General features: G+C 34.8%; 1 protein-coding gene across 2 annotated transcripts in view; it reads right to left on the bottom strand.

Moving 5' to 3' along the window:
- Positions 1 to 4519: 4519 nt before the first annotated feature.
- Positions 4520 to 20735, bottom strand: part of LOC124356574 (kinesin-like protein CG14535) — a 109170-nt gene continuing 92954 nt past the window's right edge. Inside the window, exons 7-18 of one of the 2 annotated variants that reach the window (XM_046807654.1) lie at positions 20316 to 20454; positions 19961 to 20123; positions 18934 to 19882; positions 18699 to 18823; positions 17993 to 18119; positions 17102 to 17221; positions 16039 to 16208; positions 13815 to 13906; positions 11133 to 11327; positions 10057 to 10139; positions 7643 to 7768; positions 4520 to 5783 (exon numbers count right to left, since the gene is read on the bottom strand). In XM_046807654.1, the coding sequence (XP_046663610.1) occupies positions 5752 to 5783; positions 7643 to 7768; positions 10057 to 10139; positions 11133 to 11327; positions 13815 to 13906; positions 16039 to 16208; positions 17102 to 17221; positions 17993 to 18119; positions 18699 to 18823; positions 18934 to 19882; positions 19961 to 20123; positions 20316 to 20454 (2321 nt within the window). In that variant the 3' untranslated portion in view covers positions 4520 to 5751. Of the gene's footprint in view, positions 5784 to 7638; positions 7769 to 10056; positions 10140 to 11132; positions 11328 to 13814; positions 13907 to 16038; positions 16209 to 17101; positions 17222 to 17992; positions 18120 to 18698; positions 18824 to 18933; positions 19883 to 19960; positions 20124 to 20315; positions 20455 to 20735 lie in introns of both variants that reach the window. The other variant, XM_046807653.1, reaches the window with a different exon arrangement.

Below are 20735 nucleotides of genomic sequence, written 5' to 3' on the forward strand. Positions count from 1 at the left end.
TAACTTATTTGATTTATAATTTTAGTACTCCAATATTAAACTGCCATTGGTGATGAAGTGAAAGGGATATTATAAACGAGAGCGTAAAGTACCGATAGTGAAACAAATATCAGTGTTTAAAGTGATATAAAAACAAGTTACAGCGATAAGGGGTAAATGGCCTGCAATGCGGGGGAAATACCTCAGCGTTTGTTGATGTCGTTTGTTGTGTTTAACCGCCTACAATATGTACACGGGTTTGTTACTGCACTGCACAATGTCCGATTGTGTTACAACATCTTACAACTACAGTGTACGGTGAACCGCCTGCAATATGTACACGGGTTTGTTACTGCACTGCACAATGTCCGATTGTGTTACAACATCTTACAACTACAGTGTACGGTGAACCGCCTGCAATATGTACACGGGTTTGTTACTGCACTGCACAATGTCCGGTTGTGTTACAACATCTTACAACTACAGTATACGGTGAACCGCCTGCAATATGTACACGGGTTTGTTACTGCACTGCACAATGTCCGGTTGTGTTACAACTACAATATATTGTGAAACGCCTACACGGGCGTGTATTAAAATACCATAAGGATCTTCGACGTTTTATATATAAACTAGTTATAATTGTTCGCACGTGCAACAAAAGTTAAAATGTCCTGCACGTAATCTTGAAAAACGTGTCAACCATCATATTATTGAGAATATCAAATTATACAAGATATTAAACTTTGAAATTATTCGGGGCATGTAATATCGGTTGCTCGTCACTCCCACACCATTCATCAAATAGAGACTTTTACTGTCCACTCCCTCTTCCTCAACGTCTGTGTCAGTAGGCAAATCGTACTGCATATTTGCTGATACTAATTTAAATTCCTTTGTAAATCTTTTCATTTATTTGTCGAGTTCTCTAAGTTTAGTATTTTGTTTTGGTTTCGGTTTCTCCAATCCAATTTTGAATTGCTCCTTGAACGTCAATTTTATCAAGGACTTTGAATATAATTGTCATGTTGTTGACAAAAAACTTCAAATTATTTTAAATATTTCTTGAATCTTGTTAAGTAATGCCCCAATTCTCTTATGATTTAACTACATCTGCAACTGTGACATTTTACTACACCTCTTTTTACATTGTATTTTACATTGTAAGGTTGCAAGTTTGTATACTGCAAGCAAGGCTGTAGTATACTGCACACACCAATATGACTTTACTGCAGGCCTTTAATTTAATGGCAATAAATCGCTAGTTCACTTTTCTTGTGAATTTAGATCATCTTAATCCTAACTGACAAGATGATACCAAGTTTGGAAAAAATGCGGAATATTGTTGCCTATCATGGCATTAATACCATATAATTGTGATACTAGTAGTAAAGTACCAACTACTATAAAAATCCAAAAAAATTCCTTTCAAATGTGGCATTTCTTTAAAAATAAATAAATAATATTACAGACATTTTAATACCACCATTCAGAATTATTGTGTTTGCATTTATACAACACTATTTAAATCGTACATGCTGTAAAATAATGTGCTGTAAAAATGCTGTAAAGTAGATTAAATATCTAATTAAAGTTTAAAATAAACATTCATTTCTGTGCGAATGGCTGTCTATAGTCTTGTTCCTGTAACAATAAGATATAATTCTCTTAGTAACCGTTGCTAACAGAAAATATTTAAAATAACTCAAACAAAAACCACCGTCACTTTAATCTAGTAAAGAAAGCTTTCTATTTGATTAAGCTCTTTGACAGCCAAATGTTGCGTTGAAAGTAGTATTCTACTATAAAAACTACCGTACTCTACTTTGTACATAGAAAATTATAGAATAATGAATACATTATGATTAACTCTACTAAAAGATAAAAATATTGAAATGGAAAGTGCAGGCTTTAATTAAAACAATAATTCTAGTTTATTTAAATAATATATAAATAAATTATATGTGTTTAATAATGAATAATTGTTATTCAACTCGTTATATAGAGCAGGATAAGAAAATATTATTCTGCTAATCTGTTTTAAATTACCAACAATTTGTAGTTAGTAATTTCATTTTTTAAGGGATGGTAACGAATTTTATTTTAATATTCAACTTTTACTTTACCACAAATTATTTTTGTTGAATAGATTATTTACTGCATCTTTTAATGACGGTGTTTTAGTTAAACGCTGCAAAAAGCCGGATACGCCGCGGCGGCACGGCGTAGGCTGGCTATTGGTCGATCCACGCCGCGGATTAACACGGCTCTAGGGATGGAGGGTAAAGGGTACAAGGAGGGGAGGGGAAGTAAAGTCCCGGATTACAAACTCCACTACACGTTCCATTGGGGAATTTCATTACGGGGCTTTACTTATGCAGATCCTCTGTAAAGAGAATATTTTCGAAGCCAATCGACTTGAAATGAGAAACATTAATGAAAAAGAAACAACGGGGCGAAAATTTTATATGACAATTGGGATTGAAAATATTCGTATGATTTTACAGGATATTATACGAGTTTGCTGGAACTAACTTGTGCTCAGGAATCACCCCTAACCACATGGCGAACATACATTCAGCCAACAATAAACAGATCCACACGCAGTTCCGTTCCAAGAAGGGAAACTTGTAAAATATTACTCTCCACAACTCTGTAACTTGTACAGCCCTCAGGTATATTTTTGAAGTTGGTAACTTCATACTTAACATTTATTGCAGCCTGAGTTTGTCAGCGTGATAACACTGCTCTTCATCAGAAGAGTCTACTCGAATTCCTTGAGAAACAGATTTTATATGTTGACACAACTATAAATAAGGTAGAAGTACACTACACCATATATCGTAACATGATTCGCTAGGTTGCACGTAGAACTCCAAATCTTTAGCTCATTTCATCCTGGAAATATCCTGCGAACAAATATCCAGACAGGTACAAAAAAGGTTGCCACATAGTTGATGTACCGTAAAACTCATTCGTGTTGAAATGAAATTTCATCCTAAAGTTAAAATCTGCATATCTCTAAATATCTTGCCACATCATTAATAAAAATTGTGTTTATTAAACTGGCTTTATAAGTTTTAAATAATACAATTCACTTTTACAATTACACACCAAGTCACTATAAAACGATGTTGTATGTGTTGGGATAGTTAGGCTACATGTTTGAATATCTTACTGTTGTACAGTATTGCATTTGTTTACAAATTATGGTTACCTATTAGACCGATGTAAAAATATTCGCAAACGCTCAGCCAAATCTCATGGAGTGACATGCACCATCATATACAATGTTTCCTCATATATAAATTAAACTTAACGCACAATATCAAGTCTATGGGTCACTTCGTTTTTGAATTCGTACAGGATAGGATTTGTTATAGGATATCCCGTATCGTGGGGACAGACATAATGAAATTTTTCCAGTCCTACGAGAGATAGTCTTCGTTAAAGCTCAGCCAAATGTTAATGTTCTCTTCCCTTAAAGACTTCGGATATGTAAAACTGAATGTCTTTTTGTTTGAGTAAAATGGCGGAAAAATTGTTACATTTATTATTTTAATTGGTGTGTTTTTTTTTAATTTAATGAACTTGAAAATCTGAGATTCTTGAAAATATGTAAGTTATTTGGGATATTTTGATATCTTGGTCAAATGAGATTTAAATCGATAACTTCCATAATGTCATTACGAGTATTCCCTATAGTACATTCCAAACTATCGGAAATACAAGAAACCATTATCAGCATTAAAACAAAAGATAGCATAGAAACTGTAATATTAAGTTTCAGTTTTCACTCTAAAATAAATTACAGCAACTTTTTTATAGAAAGAGGTTTTAATGTGAAGGTAGTAAAAATAAAATTGTCTACTATTAATAAACGAATATCTTCAAACATTTATAAAGCACTGGTTTAAATATTAATGAACCTTGAATATTTTTACATTATTCTATTATTGTACAATAAACTAAAACGTGATTAATAAATTTATTCAATGGTTTTGTTTTTTTAATTTGTTAATCATATGACATACTGTTATGTGTATCTTTAAATCATTTGGTTTAAAGATAACTGGTTTTATTTTAGGAATATTTAATATAACGGATTTGGAACACTTTAGCAAAACAACATTAATTAAATATTCCATAATCTTGGTAACCCTCACATATTCGTTGTTTTTGTACTATGTTATTTTCTATTGACATTTACTTTGTAACACTAATTTAGTCGATTCCATTCAATTTTCTAGCCGAATATCGCTAATTTTTTAGTTCAAAATAGAGATAACTGACAAATCAAGTAATTGGCTAGAAATTTAGGTACACTTAATGATATTAGGACTACTAGCTAAATCTTTAATTAACCCCTTTCTTTTGCTACTTCCACATTTTATAATATTTACGTAAAATGTATTTACATTTTCTAACAAGGTTAATTTTCAGAATGCACCTTTTATGGAGGCAGAATAAATTGTTATGCGAAACTAAAGCAAATCGGACTTTTTGTCACTTTTGGGTAAAGAAATGAAACTGAACTTGGTACAACGTAAACAATATTTATTACAGAGTGTTTTAAACAGGTTTGTACAAAATAGAGAGGAATATGACAAGCGAAAGCGTGATAGTCGAGAAAGCGTTGGTCCAAGCTTGGTGATATGTATACTTACATAGGACACACAATGTACAACCGTCACTTATAAAGAACAAGGCAGCAGTTCAGCATAACAGGGTAGTAACAAATAATCCAAGGCAAGGACATTACAAAAGTTTCTAGACCTGTTAGTGTCTTCTCTATACTAAGTTCGTTTGGTAAATTACACAAGGAGCGTTCTTCGTTGGATGTAGGAAAATAAATTCATTCTAGTATGGTAAAAATACAAATATGACTACACTAGTAAGTGTACTTGTTACTTGCTTGTAAGTATAGGTAAGGAGTTTTAGGAAATAAAATTATAAAACTATTGGAATGATCTCGGATGTCCACACGTATTTGTTTGTGTTGAAAGGACAGTTAAGTGAAACTTTTTGTTAAGATTTATATCTTACGTCTTCGGTATACACCATACTTTTCTCTAACTGTCCACTCGACACAATTAACTAAGTGACAAAACAAATTAAGGTTTTTTCGGCCTCACTAGGAATACCATTTCAACCGTACTGTTTATCTATTTATGACATATGAAATTAATTTCAAAATAAATATTTTCCTGTGAAAACTCTAATTGAACTAATTTTAAAATGTCATAAAAATTATAAATAAATACATTTGTGAACCTCCGGAATCTTTAATTCTATAAAACATTTCATTTATTCATTTGTAGAGAAACAATTCTTCCACTGGTTAAACTTTTAAAGAAACAAAAAAAATTTAAAATGTATGGAGGACTAACCTTATCTTGTATTTACCACATTAAGACCATCGACTGATTCTCATAAGATATGCGAAGTTCATTTAACAGGTAGTATAACAATAACGTGTTATAATCTATTGATTGAGTTTTCCGACTATTGTAACTACTGAAATATCGTCAATCTGTACTTTCAAATCGCAACATTTTACAATGAAAAGACATTTTCATAAAATATGTATAAACCATACATCAAAGACAAATATTCCTTTCATTAGGATCAACTATTAGATAATCCTAATTGCCATGGCCGTTTTAACAATGTAGAATTGTAGAGCAATTTTACTGTTGGGAATCATAAATCGTTTTTGCAACTGAACCAATTATATCTAACGTTGTTGATCTCTTTTCTGTGGTCCTCCCTTCAGCCCGACCAATGCTGTGGATCCGCCTGAGCTGAAACATAACATTATGTTATGTACATTATGTAATGTACATTATGTTATGTGCACTATGTCATGTACATTATGTTATGTACACTGTGTTATATACACTATGTTATGTACACTATGTTATGTATACTATGTTATGTACACTATATTATGTACACTATGTTATGTACACTATGTTATGTACATTATTTTATGTATACTATGTTATGTACACTATGTTATGTACACTATGTTATGTACATTATGTTATGTACATTATTTTATGTATACTATGTTATGTACATTATGTTATGGTACACTATGTTATGTACATTATGTTATGTGCACTATGTCATGTACATTATGTTATGTATACTATGTTATGTACACTGTGTTATGTACACTATGTTATTTACATTATGTTATGTACACTATGTTATGTACACTATGTTATTATACATTATGTTATGTGCACTATGTCATGTACATTATGTTATGTACACTGTGTTATGTACACTATGTTATTTACATTATGTTATGTACACTATGTTATGTACATTATTTTATGTATACTATGTTATGTACACTGTGTTATGTACACTATGTTATGTACATTATGTTATGTGCACTATGTCATGTACACTATGTTATATATACTATGTTATGTACACTGTGTTATGTACACTATGTTACGTACATTATGTTATTTACACTATGTTATGTACATTATGTTATGTACATATGTTATGTACACTATGTTATGTACACTATGTTATGTACACTAAGTTATGTACACAAGTTCATCCGACTTTGTTTAGAAGTAAACAAATATGCTTATGTGTCTGGAACATTAAATTTCAATCAATTCTGAAACTATATCAGCCAAGTTTTATTGGTGTAGCATCGGTTGACATCTTTACTCGAAATTGATCCTGCTTATCCAACCAAGCTGAGCCCCTCATTATACAACAGGCTACTTATTTATTAAATATCATAATCGATACTGATCTTTCCAGAAATAATATAGTCCTTTGGAGCTGCAAAGAAGCTAAGGGTACAAAATATTTAATCATGCTCTATGAACCGATTGTGTTTACAGAGGTTTCATAGTTTAAGAGTAGATGATAATTACATATCAAATGCTTTCTAAATATGGGATGGTTCAGTCACTAGATATTTCTAAACTTTATACATTTCCAAAATCGAAGGAAGCTCGCACGTGTGCTACGTGCTTTCTAGAGCTGTATTCCCAAGACAACAAAGTTTCTCAGATAAGATTGTGCTTACATTGAATAGAATCCCAGAAAAGCCAGTCTGGATTAACTTATAAAAAAACTTTGCGTGGTGTGTGGTACCAAATGTAGATATTACGGTGAAGTTTGAAAAAATTGTAGAGCATTTTTACACATAATTAGCAAAATGTTAGAACATTTACACATAATTAGCTTTCAGAGGGAATTCGGAGGACACTGAGATCTTTGATTATAGAAGTTTTTTGTTTCCAGAGAGAACGTGATTCCTGCAATTGGACATTTACTAGTCTTGGTTGTGACATTAGTCAATCGGGAGAGGGAATGTACAAGTTATGTTATAGAAAACAAAATGTACACTCATACCAATGCTTTTCAAGAGAAGTATTTCAGTACTTTAAAGTTTCAAAAGTCTGAATCTCTTTCTAACAATGGAAAATAACAATACAGAAAAAGTAGAGTAATAAAAATAATTTAGGATGGTTTCCACCACATATTTATAACGAATTAGTAGACACTCAAAACAAGTAAATACTTTCATATCATGATTTAATTAACAATATTTTTAAGGATTTTTTGATAAATTAGCTTATCCTACTGTTTACTGCTATAAAAGAGAAGTGCACGTACTCACGTTCAGAGTGCCATCTTGAGTTCGGCGTCAGGAGCGGGGGACGCCCACCTCTGGTTTCCCGCAACCTCTGGGCCTCGCTCCAACCACGCTCCAGCCGCTCCACGTCCGCCTTGCAGTACTGCATGCCTACAGACATAATAATGTTAGTAATTAACAATAATTATTCATATTTAAGGAAACATTAGTAAATTACTTGCTCACAATCAAAGAATAATTTTGTTGCAAAAATCATAATTGGGACACAAAAGACAAATCAATATATATATATATATATATATATATATATATATATATATATATATATATATATATATTGATACATCGTTACTGAACCTATAAAAATACTTTTTAAAGTAACTATTATTTTTAATCATGTCAGGGAGATTACCCGCAAAGAATCAGAAGGAAATTAGAGGATAGCTGGAGTAGTATATAAAATTAAAGTTGTGTATAAGTGTGTATTACTTTGTATTAGTGTTTATTACTGTGTATTAGTGTGTATTTATTTATTTTCCAACGGCAGCAGTCAATTTACAAATACAAGCATAGATAGTAGATACAGCGGAATATGTATCGGAATGTATTAATGTGTATTAGTGTGTATTACTGTGTATTAGTGTATATTAGTGTGCATTAGTAAAATACAATCCGCAAATCCGTCCTGAAAAGGTTCACTCGTTACAAAATTACGCTGGTTTAAAGTTGGAAATACTTTAATGTAGGCCCTGTTATAGGTGGTTTAATATTCTTCTCTTGGCTCAACTTGTGAAAGTTAAACTTAGTGCATGAATCCAGGATTGAAGAAATAGTTTTTAAGGTACTTATGATTAACTCTCCAAATACAATGAATAATGGTCTAAAAATTTTAAAATAATGTACATCTTGAGCTATGCTTACGTTAAATTTCCCCCCAAAGTCCTTAAAGACCATCTTCCATTGGATGTAAAGAGTCACTAACTACCTTAAAAACTGCTTGTTTAGTCCAGTATTCATTTACTAAGTTTAACTTTCACATCTTCAGCCAAGAAAAGAATACTAAACCATCTAGAACCGGGCTTAGGCTACATTGTAAACCAACGTAATTTTTTAAAGAGTGGACCCTTCTGATATCGCATTTGCGATATTACACTCTACTAATATAGACATTTAATTTGATGTACTACTCGACCTATGCTTCCATTTAAGATTTTCTTCTGACACCTAAAGGGCTATGCCTCTGAGATGAAAAAATAGTAGTTACTTCAAAAAGTAGATTTATAGGTGCAGTAATGATGTACCAAGTTTTATTGCTTTAACTGTTATCGTTTAGAAATTATCAAGCCCGTGCGGAATGTTTTTTACATGATTATACATTAAATTTGTATAAGCGGCAATAGTCTGATTCAATCTTTATTGACAAATTAAATCAGGTTATTGCCGCTTATACAAATTTAATGAATGTTAAAAGTCGTTTGACAGGTAGTTGGCTTTCAGATCATATGTTAGTTTGGTTATTAAACACATATGTGACAGAAACGGTTAAATAAAAAAGTAATATAATCGTAAAAGTAAGTGCTCTGTGGCTTAGTGGTAACGTGCTCGCCTGGCTAGTGAGAGACCCGGGTTCGAGCCCTGGCGGAGCAACGGCTTTTTGTGATTAAATCTTGATTTAAAATTATACATAATAATTTTAAATATTAAGGATAAGAATTATTTTAATGAAAAAATGTATTTTTCAATTTTCTTTATGTTATGGTCTTACATATATTATGAGATTAATATGTGTGTGTGTGTGTGTGTGTGTGTGTGTGTGTGTGTGTGTGTGTGTGTGTGTGTGTGTGTGTGTGTGTGTGTGTGTGTGTGTGTGTGTGTGTGTGTGTGTGTATGTCTCATCACATACAGGAAATTGAAAAAATATATGTTTTCATTAAAATAATTCTCAACTTTAATATTTAAAATTATTTTTATCGTAATAGAATGGTAATTATTTTTATGTTATTTTTAGGCTATACAAAATATTTAAATTATAACTAAACATCACATAAATAACATGAAATGATAATTTCTTCACTTATCATTGGCAAGTTTTTAGCAACGATTAGGCTAAACGTAATATCGATGTATGGACAATTTGAAAACTTGTATTAATTCTAATTTCGTTGAATAACAAGGTCTTCATTAATCATAGTACAGAGAGATACAGAAATTATATGAAGACCAAGTCTCAATCTGTGAAACGTTTCCCTAGTAGAAATTTTAACTACAAATATACCGAATACAATAAATGAGACAAATATCATGAAAAGAGAACTGTAATCACTGACAACGCACCGAAAATTTCATTAATTCAAATAAAAGGGTTAATTATTGAATAGCCGCAGGCATTGAGTCAGTAGGAACGTCCATGGGTGGTAATTTATTGTTATCTGACGTACCTGTGCCTCCAGGGTCGTGTACACTGTGGCCACCGCTCACTGATGTCACCCCACACGGCCGCGAGCCTTTCGTCCTGTTCAACCTGCAAATACATCAACATCAACATCACAACGATGTTTTGTACAAATATATACATTTGTATTCACTTTCAAACCAAATGTGGTCCTTTGTGTACATAATTGGTCGACGAATGTATGGATCAGGATAAACATTTTAACGACCACCTTCTACAATCCAAATCCTTCAACTAAACGAATGATTGATTTTATGCTCTCTTAATTATTTGTGTATTCTAATTAGGGTAGAGCAAAGTTTGCTGTTACTAACCAATCAATATGTGTTTTATGTCTAATTACTGTTTATACTGATGAAGGTTGACAATTTTTTAAAATCTATTCTTCTTCTAAAGTATAATTTATTAATATGAAATAACTGACGTCTTGAATACGCTAATTTTAAAACGGGTGAGGTCAAATTACGATGAAAAGAACAAAAAGAATTAGTCCCAGTTACAAGAAAAAAATTCCATTAGACGTAAAAGCCAAAAAATTTAATTTTAAATTTTTTATTGCTCATAACTTATATTCATATTACAAATTAAAAATATATTTTCCTTCTTCAGTTACTTGTATGAGGTAATTTAAGTTCAGAACAGATGTTGTGGTCCTTAAAATAATTTTTAAAAGTAAAAATATCATTCTACTTCTTCATTGACGGTAAAAGAATCGTTTGTTTATTTTTTGTAACTCCTTGGAATGTTTTGTGCATAAACAACCGCTTTCACGGCTCAAATTTTATAGATAGTATAAACCATGTCTGAAATGTACCACATAAAATTAATTCGATGGTTTAATAATACGAAAAAATTTTGTAATAGAAAATACATTTACGACTATTTTACTGTGAATTTATATATTTTTATTTTTTATTATTGGTGTTATTTAAGCTAGCACATAATGTGCAAATTCTTTTGAATGTTTGGTTTTATAATTTTTTTGTGCTTGACTTTTAAATCATATTAATTATTAAGGAAAAATAATATATATGATAGTAATAATCTTCATGTAAGACTTACGAGTCTCTGGTGAGAGTTAAGAGGTTGCCATGCAAAGGCGGAGGTACTGCAGGATCTTCGTCACTGTCATCTTCACTCTTCCGCGGCCTTGGGGTCACGTTCTCCTTCTCACTCACTTCGCTCTCCCGCTCCCCCGCCTGCTTCAGGTTGGGGTTGGATGCTCCGTCCGGGTGCCGCAGAGCAGATAAACTCCGCCTGTTCAGCGCAAGGAAAGCTCTACTAAAACCCGCAGAATAGTAAACTAAATCCATTAACACTGATTTCCATATGGAAACTTTTTGGTGAAGAGTATTCCGAGTAATGTAACAGTTTATATTACTCCCAGCCTAGCCATTGGTGATGGTTCGGAAGTTACCTTTTAGGCGTTCGTTGGTCCCCAGGTTGTGTTAGAGAGGGCTTCTTAACCCTAACTTCGCCTGGTAAAATAAGACATCTTTACTTTACATTACCTATATTTAATACAACTCTGTTATGTCAAATATAATAAAGATGATTGATTTACATTGGTACAATTACTTCTAGATCTTCTTGACCTATTCTGCCGTATATTTATAGATATGTGCGAAAGACAGGAATACTGTTTAGAAAAATTAAACTTTATCGATTCAAATAATTCTTGATGTCAACACTATAATTCTCCTGATATATATTTTTTGGGTTATTCATTTAAACTCTAATCGCTCCATGTGTTGCATTAATAAATTATAGTATTAAGTAGTCTATGTTCAATTGTTGTGTTTGAATCACAAAAATATTGTGTGAAGCTTTATATTAGAACGCTTTTGATTCCGATAATTTGTTTTAATCTAATCGAAATGTTTTTGGGGTACACATATTTTGCAGTATAAGGGAATGATTTATTTTTGGGTCTGTAAATTCGATTTCCTTAAAAAAATGGCAGTCACAATGAGTATTATCACAACAAATCATTGCATATTGTTTTGCTTCCATTCTCTCTTATAACTAAATCATTATTTCCAGAAAAATTAATATTTTAATTTATAAATTTCGACAGTGTTATGCTATGGAATTGAGGAAAAATATTTTTGTCTCCTTAAGTCGAGGCAACCCTAAAAAATTAACTAGGCGAAACGAACAACAGGAAAACTTTGTTACGAGAATTAACCTGTTTTGGAATAAAGAGTTTGGACGGGTGGAAAGGGGGAGGAAGTCGGTACCTGGAAGAGCGTCGGAGTGCCCCAGGGATCCACTCCATTACCGTTTATGTTCCATGACGCTTGTACATTCTCTTTGTAACGGCCCAGCATTTGAATACTGTAGACGACTTTCACTCTGACATACCACTGTGGAAGCAATCTTTTTTGACATTATCATGCAAAAGGTGGACCGTAGCTCAAGCAAATAATCTGAATTTATAATATCTTTTGTTTTTACTGTCAAGTTTAATGGAAAACATAATTTGAAAATGTTAATTATAATGTTTTATTATGAAAATATAACGTACAGTTTAACGTTACTGGAGTAATAAGAAATATTCCAAGTAATCCAATCAATGTAAAAATCTTGGTGCTACGGAACCCGTTATATCATTAGTATAAAATCTTATTTTATAGTTCTGTATTTATGATAATGTGTTCGAATTCAGTTGGCATGGCGTGAATTTATCATACAAATAATGACAATTTAATTTAATAAACATGGAAGTGAGAGAAACAGCCCATGTATCGTATGCAAAAATATAAGTAAAGATTAGTTTATGTAGCAAAGTCAAGAATTTACCATGTACTTTGCTTCAGATGATAACAATCCAAGAGAACGATATCCAATAGACCGATTTTTACCATTTTCTATTTCTGTATATATGTAGCAGAAATGGAGTTTCACATCTAATTTCAACGCTATAAGTTAACTAATTTAAAAGTTGTCGCTTTTGGATAGACAAACACAAAGAACGAGATATTCATCCTAAACTGGTGAGACAGACTTCGCTAGACGCTGAGCCAATTAACCTTCGTAGTAGCTATTATATGTGAATACGTTTTAAGGGGATGAACTTAAAATTAATTATAAAATAATTACAAGAGTTTTAATGTTAATTTCCTTTTTCAGACAAGCAGACTAACCGAGTTCACCTGTGCTTACAAGAGAATACAAATAAGTAAAAACTCAATTTCCAGTAATAAATATTGATATTCCAGTGGCAGAAGGTTTTAGGGGAAATATCCTAGGCATGTGAGAAAAATCACATGGGTATATGCAAATGTTTATTATGTCAAATATGAAATTGCTTATTATAGCACTGATGTCGAGTTATTGACTATGTACCAACACTTGGACCTTTTAGTGAGTTCATGTTACGCCGCTGGGACCACTAAATTTTCGTAACTTAGTACCGATGCTGAAGCCATGTACGAATGAGAGGGAGAATGTAATTTAATGTATGTATGCGAGCAGTGAATGAATCTTTAGCTTTATAGCATATTGCAGGATTTTTAGCTTTATTTATTGACGTTTGCAAATACAATATAACATTGTTTGAAAGCAATAAAAATATGATTGATTGATTGACTAGTTCCTCTCAAAATACGTTTAAAATATATTGTCTCTAAATATGAGTACAATAGAACCTGCTGATACTCAGTAGTAAACTACACTAGTCTTATCATTGGGTATTATAGTACAAGTGTCACGTGATGTATCAGATATAAGCTCATTACTCACAGGTTAGCGTAGAGTGGTGTCTCATAGAGGTCGCTGCTGTTGAACCTCAGTCTGCATTTATCACACAACTTGTCAGACAGCTGGTCACCTCCCTGTAACAGAATACTATCAAAACACTGAGACATCACAATTAAAAGGTCAAACATTATTGCAAACCTTATGTAGTAGTAATTATAGACGAGTTGTTGTCCATTGTTGTCAACCTAAACACGCGAGAGAGTGATTCTGCGTACCCATCTTCCAAAATCGTTCAAAAGGTTGAATACTGACATGAATACGACTTAAATCTAGGAGGAACACCATCTGCTTACCCGCTCTTAACCATTTTATTGAACAACTTGAATACTTACAAGACTTGAAAGCCGCGAGAAAGATCATATGCATACACATTCTCATTCAACCGTATCATTCAGTAACTTGAATACTGGCTTGAGTACAACAAGACTGGAAAGAAAATCCTTTCTACCGACTCATGAACCAACTCATTTGAACATTTTATCTCACTTTACTGGGTTTTTTCTAACATTACATGATAGAACTTTAAGTTTTACAAAATATATGAATGTATACTAGGGAAATCTAATACATTTGACCTAAAGCAATCTTTGCACCAGCTCTAGTTAACCTGAAAATGTAAATATCAACATGGAAACAAACCTGCCACGGCTAGGAGTTAGTCTGTTAAACAACTATACGATTTTGTAATTATTTATAAAGAACAAACTAGAAAACCACTAAGAAAGTTTTTGACTATTGTTTACACGTAAAGATCTGAAATACTCAAATGTTTTAGATCCAAACCTTAAAACAGCCACATGATTTTGAAAAATTTCCATATTTATGTGTAAGAAAAAAAGAAGTACTACGTTTGTAATTAATTAGGAATGCGCGAAAATTAAAGAAATGACAAACATGAACATAGTGATGGTAGACAACTGTTGATGTTGCTCACGTATAATTAATACTCATTTGTTGATTTATCTATTTATGTATATAATTAAATATAATATATCTTAGGTTCATAACACCTAAAAAGAGAGGAGATATCAGTTATCTAAACGAAGTATTTCGGTTTGTTTAAAAAAATAGCACGGCAAATGGCCAAAATCCTGATATCTTACAAATCTTCATCCATGGCCAATTGAGAGTGGCCAGTTTTTTCTCGTAGTCGCTGAGCTGCTCGGTGGAGGGCAGCATGTCTGTGAGAGACAGAGATTGGCAGCGGGCCAGAGGAGTATGCCTATGTAATGAGTATTGCTCACCAAGATGTAGGCAGGCTCGCTGACGACGATACTGTTGTTGTCATAGTCGCTGAGCTGCTCGGTGGAGGGCAGCATGTCTGTGAGAGACAGAGACTGGCAGCGGGCCAGAAGAGTATGTCTATGTAATGAGTATTGCTCACCAAGATGTAGGCAGGCTCGCTGACGATACTGTTGTTGTCATAGTCGCTGAGCTGCTCGGTGGAGGGCAGCATGTCTGTGAGAGACAGAGACTGGCAGCGGGCCAGAGGAGTATGTCTATGTAATGAGTATTGCTCACCAAGATGTAGGCAGGCTCGCTGACGATACTGTTGTTGTCATAGTCGCTGAGCTGCTCGGTGGAGGGCAGCATGTCTGTGAGAGACAGAGACTGGCAGCGGGCCAGAAGAGTATGTCTATGTAATGAGTATTGCTCACCAAGATGTAGGCAGGCTCGCTGACGATACTGTTGTTGTCATAGTCGCTGAGCTGCTCGGTGGAGGGCAGCATGTCTGTGAGAGACAGAGACTGGCAGCGGGCCAGAAGAGTATGTCTATGTAATGAGTATTGCTCACCAAGATGTAGGCAGGCTCGCTGACGATACTGTTGTTGTCATAGTCGCTGAGCTGCTCGGTGGAGGGCAGCATGTCTGTGAGAGACAGAGACTGGCAGCGGGCCAGAAGGGTATGTCTATGTAATGAGTATTGCTCACCAAGATGTAGGCAGGCTCGCTGACGATACTGTTGTTGTCATAGTCGCTGAGCTGCTCGGTGGAGGGCAGCATGTCTGTGAGAGACAGAGACTGGCAGCGGGCCAGAAGGGTATGTCTATGTAATGAGTATTGCTCACCAAGATGTAGGCAGGCTCGCTGACGATACTGTTGTTGTCATAGTCGCTGAGCTGCTCGGTGGAGGGCAGCATGTCTGTGAGAGACAGAGACTGGCAGCGGGCCAGAAGGGTATGTCTATGTAATGAGTATTGCTCACCAAGATGTAGGCAGGCTCGCTGACGATACTGTTGTTGTCATAGTCGCTGAGCTGCTCGGTGGAGGGCAGCATGTCTGTAAGAGACAGAGACTGACAGCGGGCCAGAGGACGGTTCTCTAGCGGAGGACAGGTTGTATCTAGACTCGCCAGTCGGGAGTAATCTACCATACCTAGATGTGCAAAGTATAATTATTTATCTTATTCTAATTACGGACAAAAATATATATTTTCAGTTTTGAATACGTTACATTTAACTTTTGGTTGTTATTCAAGAGTATAGTTTGTATACGATAACGAAGGAAAATCACTATTTTGTGGATACCTGTAGGATTTTGAGATTTTGTACATTATAAAACAAGTAGTAGTGCTCTTTTACACTTTCCCATATACTCATTTTTTGGCATATTGTAATTACTCACAGTTTTATAACAGAAGTTTATTGTATAACGTAGCTATGGTTAAAAGGGTAGATATAATGTGAATGTTAAGTTTAGCTCCAGTTCACCTTCCTCTTAGTGCAGCGTCGGGAATCTGACGCCGTCATAGATTTGAGTAATACAATCTACAATATTTTGTTTTTTTTGGGTCTCTGAAATTGGAACGAAATAAAGAGTTCATTTTAAACTTTTTCGGCCCAAACTTTTTTGGATCACTTCAGACGAACACTACTCCAGATTCCAGGAGTAAATTCTGTGACAACGTCAGATTCCAGACGCTATACTAAGAGAAAGGTGAACTGGAGCTAAACTGAACAGTAACGTAAACTTATTATTGAGAGTTAAAACTACACATTAAGCTTGTAATTAATCTAAAAATTATTACAACCTAAATTTTATGACAATCCTCACATAGGTTATAATTTATCACAGAGTCTCTCTTTTTACAATATTTATATTGAAATAAAACCTAACTTTTAAAACATATGTTATGCAGTATTGTGTTATTATATGAAAATAAGTTAATAATTATTATTTTATTGGATATCAACATAGCAACACCAATGAAATTCGTCCTCTAATATTCGTAAGTAGCAACAAAGTCAACCTTATACTACCGTTATTACCTCTAGAGTTCTGCAGAAGAGGAGCTCTGTTTCTGTTGCCCAGCCAAGCAGAGCCCTCAGTGAAGTTGTGTAGTCGCTGGGTGATCAGTCTCTCATAGTCGTAGGCCACAGTTAAAGAATCTGAAAGCATCAACAAATTAACATTATCAAAGTAGTTCTGCTTAAGTAAGATTTTTATGAAAGCTCCTTGTTAGCAAACAATGCAAGACTTGAACCAGTTGTTTCATATTCACATTGTTTTTGAGGTAGGTTTATAAAAATGTTCATATTGCTTTCTCCCTCAAGATGTAACTTCAGGAAATTTTCTGCATCTTCGGTGGTCATGATCATTAGCCTCCAAAACTACCGTTTGTCCAAATGAACGCGCTCGCGCGTTTATGTGTGTAGGCGTTAAGTAGATACTGTGGAATTGTAATGATGATAAATCCTGTTGTTTCAAACACAAAAAATAACGTCTAAATGGAATATATATTGAACATAAGACCTCACATCAGCCAATAGAGTCTTCAAAGCAACAACATTACACATAATGTAGTTATGCTTAAAGTATTTATACATTATTATAACATAATTTTGTAAAGTTTTTACAATATTAAACACTTTCTTAGACTCCCAACTGGATTATTTCGGAGGGAATCCACTATTCTTAATATATAATACATATAAAATTTAGATATTACATATACTGGATATGTTGGGTTAGGACCTACAATAATTTTATGACCTAGAGCGAGATTTCATTTGGCGATGAAATTATATTGGGAGACCATCACTAAACGATTATTCTGGAAAATATCGCTTAGTATTATTCAGGGGCACAGGCTATAACAATTAGTAATAACCACTATTGGAGATAGAGTCAATCATCTAATTTTCAAAAGGCTTCCTTACCAGTAAATGTGGAGACCAGCGTAAGATTCCGCTGACCGAAGGGTTTTACTGGATCTTCTGTCTGGTCCACTTCCGGCAACGGATTCTCTCCCTCACCCATACAGAGAGCAATGTCCTCTTCTGTCACCTAGGAACGTCAGGTATAAAGGGAATTGCACCAATACTGCTAAGGACAGAACTAAGTATAATCTCCGATAAAGAGGCCTATCTTTATGAAGCCCAGAGTATTAAAGATGTTCATAATAAGGCTTTAACGAGAGTTTATAATAGACCTAAATTTTTGGCTTAAAATATGTTTGCTAGGAATATTAAATATTTCAGTAAGAATATCAATGTATAATTATAGGATATTTTTATCGTTAACTACGGTCAATCTTTCCAAAAGTAACTATTGACAATTTACTTTCCACAACATGTAGCTTACAATGATTAAAAAGTTATTTACTGGGATTAAAATATTTTGGTTAATAATCAAACTGGGATTTGTGAAATACTACAGAATTGCTAACGCAATACCTTCTTCAGATATTCATAGGTGTCAGTTATACAATCTAGTTACAAAAGTTCTGAATTACTTAAGATTCCCCCTTTGTAATTCCGTTAACCGAGCTAGATTCATAAACAAACTGAGTATAGTTCTTTCTAGTTGTAACAGTCGCTCGGAACTTCATTGGCCCAATTAAAATATTAAATGAAGTGAGCTTACCTGCAAGCACGAGTCTTGCATGGGAACAGATTCTTCAGATTCCTCAACTTCCACTATTTCAACTTCAATATCATCTTCTTCCTCTTCTACACTTTGGTCTTCTTGCAGCATTTGCACTGGAACTACTAGAATATTCACATGATGCTATTAATTATATTTGAAGTTTTTACTTTTTACTATACACAATGTCATTATATATTATATAATATACTCAAATTAATCAAATCTTACTTACCCCTACTGAACTCTCCGTTTTGAGCCACAACTGTGGTCTGGGCTAGAGGTGGTACAACCTCTACGTCTTCGTCTCCATCGCCATCTTCTTGGCCACTCGCCTGTCCCCTGCTAGCCTTGAACCTCTCATAGGCTTCATCTCTCAAATCCCTTGAACTTCTTTGCGGTTCTTCTCTAGAACTGCCAGAGGTAGATTTACACTTTCCCTCCCCTTCAGTTCTCCTCTCTCCTCCACACGTCTTGAACCTCGTGATATACCCCCTGGAACTTTTCTCCTTGGTACAGCCCGACTTATGACGGTGATGCAGCAAAGATTGATTCTCTAACCACTTCTTGATCATCGACTTCTTGTGGTAATCCATGAACCCGTAGCCAAAATCCTGGTTAGACTTTAATGGTCCGTCGATCCAAGTCTCCTTTTTCGACAATAAGTGTTGGCGGCTTTTGTGAAGAAGATTTAAATGTCTCGCTTCCACCACTTTAGATTTTGGGATTTTCGGACCATCCACCCACTTCTCTTCCAGTTGTTTCGGATCTGCATATTTCAAGTCTTTTGAGGGATTCGATTTTACTGGAGATGATTTCGCACTGTTGGATATTAGCTGCTTACCGTGGGACGAAAACTTTTTGTCCTGGCCTGTGGATTCCGAGGAGAGCCTCTGCGGAGAGCAAGGCATGGACTTTGATGCTGTCTGTTTAGAGCTAATAGATCCTATCATCCTGTTCTCCACGCCGCTGCCCCTGAGTGCCTTGCCCATGGCGCAGCGGTTGTCCCCTGACGTGAGGCTGGGCAGGTACACAGGAGGGTGCTCACCGTCCGTCTCCTCCGATCGGCCCACGTAGATGACCGTGTCTGCCGACTGCTCACTACTGGAAGGGTCGACATCGCTGGACCCCGTCACGCGGCCAAGATCTTCTCCAGCTACCTGGGTAGCGGCTGAATTTCCAAACTGTACAAATAACCAATGGTTAACTTAAGGCAACATTTATCTTTAAGGATCTTTCTTCGCAAGTAGTAAAATAAATACCTTTACTCTCCGCCGGCGGATGCGGTGTATCCTGGCTGCCAGTTGGATCGTGCCCAGGGTCTCCGGGTAGTTCTGATTGGCTGGAGAAACATGGACTAGTAGAGTCACGTGACAGGTCAGCGAGGTCAGACAGTCCTTCAGCACTTGCGTCAACCTGTACTCCCTGCACACACGAAAAAACGTTCCAGAATAAGTAGATCCAATATACATATAATATAACATAATAAGTCACGAACGTGCTTAACGTAACATAACTCGTTTGACTTTGCGTTAGCTAGTTTTTACACTGTGCACAAGACTTCGACCAAGTTGCATTGTAAACTGATGTGCAATTACATTCCTCGCGCATGATTACCTGTGAGGAGGGTGCCGCTGACCGTTGAAGATGGCCAACAAAACATTGCCGATGCCGGAGAGACTCAGGCCTGCACTCTGCTTGGTCCTCTCACAGAGTCCGAGATCTATCAGGTGAAGTCTGCTCCGTCCACCTGCAACTGAATATGAATGAATATTAGCGAGAACATAATATCACTAAAAATTACAGAGAGAGAGTTTGTTTTCTTGTAGTTAAACTGTAGATAAACCGCTCCCAAAGAAACCTGCGCAGAAACAAATATCGAAGCAGCCACGCGCAGGAGGGGCCCCACCAATGGTGGGGAGTGGGACCAAAATATCCTCGTCTCCAATTTATCATCTGTTTGGGTCGTGTCTCGCTTACGCCATTTTGTTAACACTGCAGATACTTACCTATTCCTGAAGTGTATTGTATTTTTGT

This window comes from Homalodisca vitripennis, chromosome 3 (assembly GCF_021130785.1).
Source record: "Homalodisca vitripennis isolate AUS2020 chromosome 3, UT_GWSS_2.1, whole genome shotgun sequence".
In the NCBI taxonomy this organism is placed as follows: Eukaryota; Metazoa; Arthropoda; class Insecta; order Hemiptera; family Cicadellidae; genus Homalodisca; species Homalodisca vitripennis.